The 10,768-nt window shown below is 45.4% G+C and overlaps 1 protein-coding gene across 5 annotated transcripts in view; it reads left to right on the top strand.

Annotated features, from left to right (window-relative positions):
- Positions 1-2,228: 2,228 nt before the first annotated feature.
- REEP1 (receptor accessory protein 1) overlaps positions 2,229-10,768 on the top strand; it is a 129,114-nt gene continuing 120,574 nt past the window's right edge. The window contains exon 1 of one of the 5 annotated variants that reach the window (XM_032771556.2): positions 2,229-2,576. In XM_032771556.2, the coding sequence (XP_032627447.1) occupies positions 2,545-2,576 (32 nt within the window). In that variant the 5' untranslated portion in view covers positions 2,229-2,544. The remainder of the gene's footprint in view (positions 2,577-10,768) is intronic. The other 4 variants (XM_075066656.1, XM_032771554.2, XR_012655997.1 and 1 more) reach the window with 4 other exon arrangements.

Below are 10,768 nucleotides of genomic sequence, written 5' to 3'. Positions count from 1 at the left end.
GGCACGCTGTGGGGGGTGCTCTGCCGGTTGCTGGGAGGGCAGCAGGCGGCTCTGATGGACCTGCCACAGGCATGGCTGTGGATGGTCCGCTGGTCCCATGGCTCCAGTGGACCTCCCGCAGACACGCTTGCGGCAGCTCCACCGGAGCCACGGGACCATCGGACCCTCCGCAGAAACCCCTGCAGATGGTCCACCAGAGCTGTGGGACTGGTGAGTGGCAGAGCGCCCCCCGCGGCTTGCCCCCGTGCTTGGGGTGGCGAAATTGCTAGAGCCAACCCTGGTTATGACCAATTTCTATATAAACACATTTACAGCAACAAATCTTGCAATCTAATCTCCATGATCTCTCCCTGGTTTGTATGGTGTAGTAAGTGCAGGCCCTGATAAAGGCCCAGTATGAGGCCTGAGGCGTGAACTAAAGTAATGGTCAAGACTTAGCTAAAAGCAAAGTGAAGCTGTGAGCTGGAAGCCGGCTCTGCTCACAGAAGTTGGCAAAGAAAGGGCTGATGTTGCATAAACATATATCCACCTAGTATCAAAGTATAAACACGGTACCAGAACACCCTATACTGGAACATTCCACTGATAACAAGGAACAGACTGACCCATCCCAATGACAGGGGCAAAAGGGTAATATGATGGATAGAGTTGTTTTGTTCGAACCAACATGTACAAGGTGAGAGGCAGCACCTGACTACGTAGAGGGGTTGCACATCAATACGTCAGGAGTGATGTGTAACTTGTTTGTACCTGTGTATAAGAATGCATCCCTGGGGCTGCGTCTTTGTCCAGCCTAGGGGGCAGTGGAAAGTCCCGCCACTGACTGAGCCGGGTCCATTGCCAAGAGGCACTTTCTCGTAGTATGCCCTGAGTTAGGCTAAGAAACCTACAGGGAACTGCCATTGTGTCCAAGATCGCAATAAACCTGGCCGACGTGACTTCAAACCTTACTAGACTCTGTGGTCATCGGGGGTTCTCTTCAGGTCTGCTGTGCCACCTATCTTCGAAGAGCTGGGACAGCACACAGAGGGAACACACGCATGCAGCCGAGTGATACCAACAAGGAGAGAGTAGAGCACCACACCGGTAGCTTCTGACAACACTGGTGACCCCGACTTCTCTATAGATGTACAATGCTGAGCATTGCTATTGCCTAAAGCGAATAAATCTGGAATGCCCATTTTCAGCCCTGATATCCCCCAGATGTTGTTTATAGAGCCTTCCAGTTACAGACTGTATCTGTGGTCATAAACACAGTTCCCCCTAGTGGAAGGATAGACCTACTACAGGAAGTAGACCAATTCCAGACTTCACTGTAAGGCTCCACTGCAGAAAGTAGTAAATGAGATTTTGTGGCTAGTGCTATGATGCTTCCTGTGATGACTGGCTTTAGAAGCATGTACATCTGTCAATCAACCTCCCAGCGCTGCAGCCTGGGATGGAGACTCCTATAATGTGGGATGCAGCTCCTCATAAGGATTCCTGTCTGTCCTATGGGGCCGGTCACGCTGTGATGGTTTAAATGAGGGAAATCTCACAATAGTACAGTATAGATTTTATAAGGCACATTGATGAGCACAGAAAAATCCTTCATCATAATAATGAGAAACTGCTTTAAAAATGATCTAAAATGAGGGACTCTCTCTTTAAAACCTGGTGCCTGGTCTGAATCCCCATATCCTGAAGAAGCAGGTTGAAGCGGTTGAAGGGTCAGAGATTATTTTGGAGCAGATGTGATCACAATGCATTGTGACACAGTGGGACAATGTCATGACTTTGCTATGCCAACGTTATACATTGTGTTGTGTCACCGTGTTCTCCTGCAGGACCAAAAAGGTAAAGTAGCACCCACCAGTGGCCACCCAGGATTACATTAATTAAAGCCACTTTGCTTTCCTTCTAGCTGCTCAGAGGAGCTAGAATTTGGGGCCGGGACTGTCTTTTTGTTCTGTGTCTATACAGTTCCTAGCCCAATGGGGTCCTGGTCCAGCAGGGGCAGCAAAACACATCAAACATTAATAACTTGAATCTCCTTTGGCTGGGAGCAGTATAGGGACTATGATACCCAGCCGGGCTAACAGAGGTGGCAGTGACCCCACAGCCAGTTCGTTACATTGTTAAAGCTAGCGCTGGTCGGCAATGATTTGAAATAATCCCAGGGAACAGAATGAAACACCCTGGGTTCTCTAAAGGGAAACGTGCGGGCCACGTGGGACCGTCTCCAGATCAAAGCGGGGCCCGCAGGCAGCCAGTGGAGAGAGAGGCTGGAGCCAGAGAGAAAGTGAAAACAGCGACGGGGCTTGCAGAGCTGTGGGTGCGCCGAGCCGCCGATGACTCCTGGTGTCCTGCCCAATCCCCTCCGCAGCCGCTCGCTGGAGCCCCTCTGGCGTGAGCAGCTGCGCGGAGTGAGGCTGCGCTGAAATGCCGAATGGCTGAGCCGCTCGCTCTGCTCATTCGGGTGGGAGCCGCAGACAGACATAGTCAGGGACGGAGCAACAGGGAGACCCCTCCCTGGCAAGAGAGCGGCCCCCTGCACACAGCGCCATGGTGTCATGGATCATCTCCAGGCTAGTTGTGTGAGTAGCTTGTTTTCTGTATTGTTCACCGCAGTCCAGTCCACCCCTTGCATTGCGTGTGTCTCAGGTTTGCGGAGACAGAGACACCCTGTGTGCAGGGCATGTCTTGAATGTTGCTGCTATTAATACCAGATCATGACTAGTCAACTAAATTTAGCAGGTTGTTACTAATGGTTCGTTGGGCTGGAGAGGGGGGAATGGGGAAGGGTTATTTCATGGATCAAACCGTATTTTACACCGTGGGAAAATTACAAATATGAAAAAAAAATGTGATCCTGTTGTACAGCGCAGGAGAAAAACCTTTGCCAGACAGGCATTCGTTCTGCGTTTATTTGGAGATTGCTGAATAAGCAGGGTGGTTTGCACGGCTCTGTGCTTTGCAAATCAAATCACCGGGGCTGGGAAGCGGAAAAAAACAAGCACCAAAGGAGAATGAAAAAAAAATCAACTTGATTTCAGCAGCACCGCTTTGTTTATTGGAAAATGGCACATCTGGCTGATAATCGCTAGGGGGCGCTGCCCGGAGGGATCGGGGAGGAGCGGGCAGTGTCATTTTGTAATTACCTGTCATAAAAGGGAAATAGCAAATACTCCTACCCTGTTGGCACCCCCAGCCCAGAAACCCCCCAACCAAACCTATGAATCTAACGGGGGGAGAATCTTGCAGCCTACTCATCCTTGGGCCAATTCCATGCTTTCTAGTGAGTTCTCCTGGCCCTACTGTACATTGGGAATATGTAAGATTGCACTGGGGATGCTTCCCAGGCGCAGACAGAGAGAAAAGAGCAGCAGCAAATTCCCCATACAGCCGAATTTGCTGCATCTCTCCGGAAGAGACTAAGCAGCATTTAGTGGGACTCTAGGGGGTTTATGGTTAAGGTGGGGGAAGCACAGGGGCTGATTTGTTGTCATATTTTCCCTTCTGGAACAGTCAAGGTTAGTACACTGATTGAATCAATTAAATTGTTGGTCATTTTCCTGTCTGGGCATTAAACAGACTGAGGCGGACACAAGTGATGTTCTCAAGTCATGGTGGTTAATCAGTTGCAGGCCTGTCGCTTTCTTTGTTTGCAAGAAGTGTGCTGGGATATTGCACAATCAGCACAATTTAGAAATGATATTTTCAAGGTCTGCCTCTGCCCAATGAAATTAAAGACAAGGGGATACTACTGTCTCTCTGTAATCCTCAGAAGCTTGTAGGAGCAGGTCACACATTCAGAGGTGGAGTTTTTCTGGTTTTCCGCCCAAGTAGAATTATGGTGTCTTTCCCTTTAAGCCTCCAAGTTATATGATCTAGATCCATCTGCAGCTATTAGTAACTGTTGTTGGGTTTGCACTTTTTTCTGGGGAAGCATGTTAAATATTTAAATGATTTAATATGCTAATGAACTGGGGAGATATCATTAGCAATAATAGGAGATCACTTCAAGGCTTCATTTCATGTCATATAGGGCTGAGAAATCTGTTTATCACCACATGATCCAACAGTTCCCAGAACAAAGAACCAGTGGGAAACCAAAGGAAAGATGGTAATTTGACTTATTAGACTTCAAACACATGATTTCACAGAACACACTGTGTTTGACAGAAATCTTACTGGGGCAGGATATTCATCATTTGATATCTGCAGTAATGCAATTAACTGAACAGAGACTTTCATAGTCTAGTCTGCTTTCTCCAAATGGCAGGTTGGGTGTCAAACCTGAATTTGGAGGGTCATACTATTGATTTCTTCTGTTGAATTCTGATCATAAATCATAGGAAGGTGGAGAAACGTTGCAAGGAAATGTAGCAATCCAAGCTCAGCTATCTCTTCCTTTGTGCAACCAATTAGCTTTAATACATGGCCTATGTCTTAAGATCTAATCTGCTCTCACTAACCAGCTATGAATTTCCAGTTCAGCCACAGGTGCAGTTTTCTGTCTCACACTGCACCTGTGACCTTTGGATCATTACACAGGCAGGCATAAACACTAGTCCAGTTAGGGATATTCTGTGCCCATCCCTTTGATTTGTTGGGTTTCCGTTGAATCCCTATTTACAGGGATAAAGGGGAGTGTTGCTTTATGCTCTTCTTAGCACTCCTCCTCACTGCAGTAGACTTGGAATCAAGTCCTTAATGGGACTGCAGCTCAGTTGATTTCTAGTGAGAGAGATCCACAGTAGGCAAAAGAATGCCTTACCCAGGCTCCTGGGAGTTTTAACTCTGGCAGCCTAAGCATCCCTGTTGTCTGTATCTATTTTTCTAAACCACATCTCGCTACAGTTTAGCTGACAGGTGTCTCATCTGCCAAATGATACTAGCGTTATCAAGACCCCTTGTTCTAGGTGCTGTACAAACACAAAACAGAGACAGTCCTTAGTAGGGAAGATCTTCTGATTACTTTAAGAGCCCGATCCTGTTCCCACTGGAGTCAAAGGGAGTTTTGCCACTCCCTTCAAGATAGTGAAAAAATGAACATCCTGTGGGACCTAACTTATTTTGCATCCTGGAGAGGTGTTTGATGCTTTGCCCTTGACTGAGACATTCAAGAAATACAAGAACAAAATTGCACCATTATTAATAGGCTAGCGATAGCAAATTATGCCTCAGGTTTTGGCAGAAAGAACATTTCATATACCACCTGTGTCTGTTTCCCCATCTGTAATATGTAGACCACTGCCCTCTACTAGATGGAATCCAAGTTGATCAGTGGTGTGTCCTATTCCTTTAAAATTGTTAGCAATATAGGGAACTGTTACGCTGTCTAGAGTAAGCGCCAATCTCAGGGCAAGTATCAGAGGAGTAGCCGTGTTAGTCTGGATCTGTAAAAGCAGCAAAGAGTCTTGTGGCACTTTATAGACTATCAGATGTATTGGAGCATGAGCTTTCGTGGGTGAATACCCACTTCATTGGATGCATGGGCAGGCACCCCAAGCTGGTGGGCATGTTCTATAATTAGATTTCACCAACCCAGTAACAAATGTTAACTCCTGAATCACTGTAACAGTCTTACCGTGGAGTCAGAGTCCCCTTGGGTACTTGAGTCTATCTTGCTACTCAGGCATGTGGGACTTAGTGATAAATGGTCACTTAACACAAAAATAAAGTAAATAATATTCAGGTTGCTCCCAGTCTCAAGAGATCCTTCCCCCAGACAATGTGTACCTTAGATCTCACACCCAAGATTGCTAACTAAGCATTTATTAACTAGAAAAAAGAAATTAGAGTTATTCACAGGTTAATGCAAGCAACAAATGAGTTACAATCTATGGTTCCAAAACTAACCCAGGTTGACCCTGGAGCTCCCTACTTTTGTTTCTCAGCTCCAGCCCTTTTAAGAGTCCAAACAGCAAGAGAACCATTTTTTCTTGTGAGCATCTTTATATGCCCTTCCCTCAGAGCTCAGACTAATGAGATGAGGGCTCCTGCTCATAACTTCATGGGTTAATGGGGCAAATCACTGGAGTTTTTGTCCTACAGTGGACTATTCACTCTTGATAGCCCTTCTTGATGGGTGAGGGAACCACTCTTCCGGCTTAGGTTCACAAGTTCAGAGCAGGCATTTTTATAATTGTATAGCAAGACTTACATATTACCTTACAGCAATGGTCCCCAAACTTTTTAAGCTGAGTCTCTTCTTATTCTAATGTAATCTGCTTGAACCTCCTCCCCAGGAGCTGCAGTCAGGGCTGGCCTGAGCCCCACCACACTCACCCAAACATTCCTCTGTACCCCCTAGAGCAGCATGCCCCACAGTTTAGGGACCTCTGCCTTATAGGATGAGATACAGACATCACAAGAAAGATTAATGTATGCAGCAATTTACAAGCATTTTAGAGAGAGTTGTCAGAGGGTCCACTCACAGCTAGGATACCTCTTCCTGGTTGCTCTGGGGATTAATTCTTTGCAGCTGTAACACCCCTTTCTGTCAGTTCCTCTCCCTATTGTTTGTTTTTCTCCTTCACATTCAGCCCTCTAGGGTAGGCAAGACTCTCTATACAGAATGGCAGACTTCTCTTCACTGCATTAACTGTGTTACTCCTTCAGTGGTTGGTGGGGCATGGGGGAAGCCAGCCCAACCATTTACTCCAGGTTCTAGTCCATGGACGCTATCTCTAGGGACAGTGACCTGGTCACTACTAGACTGTGTTGCTCTTTCCCTGGACACCTTCCTACATCTCAGCTCTACCTTATGGTTCCCCCAGCCTTCTGGGTTTACCAGCCTAAATTCCCTTCTCCCAGGGAGTAATAATTGCAGGCTACCTAGCACTGTAGCCCTAAACACACCTTCCTTCCCCTACAGGTGACTGCAGACTATTTCCCCTATAGCCCTTCTCTGTTGCCAGCTTCCTGGCTTTATACTAGTCCCTACTGCTCCTCTCCAGCTGGACTCCATCCTCAATCAGTTCTTTAATCCCTGGCCCTTCCCCAGGTGCAGTTTATCAGGTTAATTATCCTCATTTACTGACTCTGCCTTGTGTGGGGTAAACACCCCACCACTTGTCTAGACACCAAACACATCCTTACAAGTCTAACACCTGTCAGAAACAATATTAACATATAAGAGAGCTGATCTGATTTCTAGCTGTGAGTTTGTCAGTGCTCAGATGACACCTATTGCTTTAGCAGGAGCTGGCATCTGATTTACCAGCATCACAGGAGGTGCTCCTTTACTTCAAGTGATAGGTGCCTGTAGTGTTGGAGTAGATGGATTGGAATTCTATCTTTGCTATTACTGTGAAGTTCCCATTGGCCAGGATGTGCAGCATGGTAACAGCTGTGAAGTCCTAGATGCCTGTTCTGCCTCACAGGGAAGAGAATTAGTCTGCAGAAGAGAAGAGTGAGCAGGGATTTGATAGCAGCCTTCAACTACCTGAAGTGGGGTTCCAAGAGGATGGAGCTCAGCTGTTCTCACTGGTGGCAGATGACAGAACAAGAAGCAGTGGTCTCAAGTTGCAGTGGGGGAGGTCTAGGTTGGATATTAGGAAACACTATTTCACTAGAAGAGTGATGAAACACTGGAATGTGTTACCTAGGGAGGTGGTGGAATCTCCATCCTTAGAGGTTTTTAAGGCCCAGCTTGACAAAGCCCTGGCTGGGATGATTTAGTTCAGGGGTTGGCAACCTTTCAGAAGTGGTGTGCCGAGTCTTCATTTATTCACTCTCATTTAAGGTTTCATGTGCCAGGAATACATGTTAACATTTTTAGGTCTCTTTCTATAAGTCTATAAAATATAACTAAACTATTGTTAAAAGAACAGGAGTACTTGTGTCACCTTAGAGACTAACAAATTTCTTTGAGCATAAGCTTTCGTGGGCTTATTTTTATGCTCAAATAAATTTGTTAGTCTCTAAGGTGACACAAGTGCTCCTGTTCTTTCTGCGAATACAGACTAACACGGCTGCAACTCTGTAAACTATTGTTATATGTAAAGTAAATAAGGTTTTAAAAATGTTTAAGAAGCTACATTTAAAATTAAATTAAAATGCAGAGCCCCCCGGACCAGTGTCCAGGACCCGGGCAGTGTGTATGCCACTGAAAATCAGCTAGCATGCCGCCTTCGGCATGTGTGCCATAGGTTGCCTACCCCTGATTTAGTTGGTGTTGGTCCTACTTTGAGCAGGGGATTAGATTAGATGACCTCCTGAGGTCTCTTCCAACCCTAATATTCTATGAGTCTATGAATTCATTAGTTAATATTTGAAAACATTTTGAAGATGGAAAGTGATGTAGAAATGCTTGGTACAGTATTATGATATAAATCCTGTTATTTTCTAGAAGCATGGAAATAATCTAAATGCTGCTTTTTGCATTGGATATTCTTCCTGTGCTTAGGATCACACAAATTAAAAATTCTCCTCCAGCTTTGAAAGTTAGTTCAGTATGTCACCTTCTCTGTGAAAAACCTTTTGATTTTTAACACGTGGAAGATGGGGTTGCCAGACTAAATCAGACCACTGATCTAATGACGTTGCAAGTTGTAACTTGGGTACTGGAATCCCTGTAGCAATGTACTGAAAGGTGATCTGCAGATGATTTTAAATAAATTAGGTTTGTGTTCTCTTTTGTTACTTTATGATGTGAAGAAAGGGCCCGAGCAAGTGGGCTTTTTTGTTTAGCTTTTTTCCTTTTTTTAACTGTAGAAATATCAGAAATGTCAGAAACTTTTCTGGTTTTGCTGGAGAACTTGTTGGAGGTCTCAGAGATATTCACTGTGTGTTCTCATCCCATATTGAAGAGATGGGGATATTGAAACGTAACAGGCAAGTGTTCACTGGAGCTAAATGGGTGTTAATGCAAACAAAAAGCAAAGAGTTTTTCAACAGAATGACTAAAAGTTCCTGCTGCTACTCAGTTGCTTATCTTTCACTCTTTTGCGATTTCATTTCAGTAGCTCTCCAATTGCCGTAGTCGTCTATGGTAGGCTAGATCTGAGGGCCAGACCTTTCACAGGTGTAAATCTGTATCGCCACTGATTTCAGCCATTGATTTCAGTCAGATGATGCTGATTTATACCAACCAAGTCCTCAATTTTTAATATAAAACACAAGCAGAAAAGCACCCAAAATAGTTTTAATGGACCAGCTTTTTCAGGTCTTCTATACACATAACAAAGCCAAAAAAAAAAAGGCTCTAGCCCAATTTGTCTTCCTTTGCAGACCATCTTTAATTGGGAGCTCTATGATTGTGAAAAGGAAGCCAGTTTGCTGTGCCAGCCCTAGAAGACATATTATGAGTGTGGGTGTATGTTTTGGTAAGGACCAATAAATTAGATCTAAGCCTTCGAGCAGCTCAGCATCTGAGTGTATCCCACTGGTGAGTGTGTTACGGGTCCTCCACTGTGCCAACCTGCAGAGGCTTGGAGTTGTTACAGCCCCCAATTCCAGTTCAATCCCTGGTATATCAGCCAAGAGGGCACTCATCCCAAAAGCATTAGCCTGCCCCTCACCCGATGGATTCCTCCTCTGAAAAGAGCCTTCTGTCCAGTCCTTATGCTGTTTTCCATTTGTTTGCAGATGACATGGAGGGGCTGTGGCATCAGTGAAGTGAAAGGCATGTCACATAGCAGCTGTTGGGCTGTGGCTGCCACTTAGACTGTGCCATGCCAAAAGACAGCATTGGCATAGCAGAGCATGAGTGGCCAACCTGGGCTGTGTGACGGTTTTCATAGAACTGCAAGCTTTATATGAACTTAAGCACAGCCTGGGAAAAGGATAGAACACCAGCCATAAAGTGAACATGCAGGGTTTGCTGTGTTAAGTGCTGCTAATAAATGCACCACATAGGAAAAAATGAATGTGATCCACAGAAACATAACCCTTTCAGAGGTTGCATAGCCCTTATCACAACTCGCCTCACTCCTATGCATGCTATATGCCATTACATGCTGCGATGTCTGCTTCTTTGCTTAGGGGGAATGTAACCTGGTGGTGACAGTAATTGACAGAGGAGGATCCCACACAGGTGCAGCCTTTAGTTTGCCCTTCATGTGATATGTGGGCATTCTGTCTGGGATAATGCTACCATCTGATTTGTCAAATGTGACCTAGATTTTCTTGCACAAACATGAATGTGCTGTAAATGGTAGGCCACCTCTCCACTACAAACTTTGGTCAATGCAAGTTAAGTCTGAATAAAGCTGCCTCAGTTAGCATATCACTTGCACACTTGGCTCCTTGCATCAGCACTGCGCATACTTGCCAGGAGGGCTTGTGGTGCACCATACGCAGTATCCCAGTGTGCAACCTGTCACTGGCCAGTGCGCAGTCTTTTGGGAAATTTTGGTAATGTACAGTGGGGCAGAAATGAGTCACATAGGTGTGACTGAGAGCAACGGGTCAGCTTCACAGTGTGTAACTGTCTCTATCTCATAATGTCATCTATATTCCATAATTTTTGTGCCTTTGTTTTAAAATCCCATGAACCCATGAACATGTGGCTCTTCTTGATGTCAGCTGTCTGACAGCAACATGGAAGCCTGCACAGCGCTGCACTATTTTCATGAGTGTTGCAAACGTAGGATGCGTGATCCTCCAGTATTTGCAGAACCATCAAAGAATCAAATCAGTGGACAACATGACAATTTCTTGGACATAAAGAGAACCAGTTCAAGGTTGTTGGTGTTCATGGATCAGCAGCAGATAGTGGAGTGCAGCTTCTGGGCCAGAGAAACATGCACTAAGCAATGGGATCGCATCATAACGCAAG

The sequence above is a fragment of the Chelonoidis abingdonii genome, chromosome 5, assembly GCF_003597395.2.
Source record: "Chelonoidis abingdonii isolate Lonesome George chromosome 5, CheloAbing_2.0, whole genome shotgun sequence".
Lineage (NCBI taxonomy): Eukaryota > Metazoa > Chordata > Testudines > Testudinidae > Chelonoidis > Chelonoidis abingdonii.
This window is presented reverse-complemented; position numbering and strand designations above follow the sequence as displayed.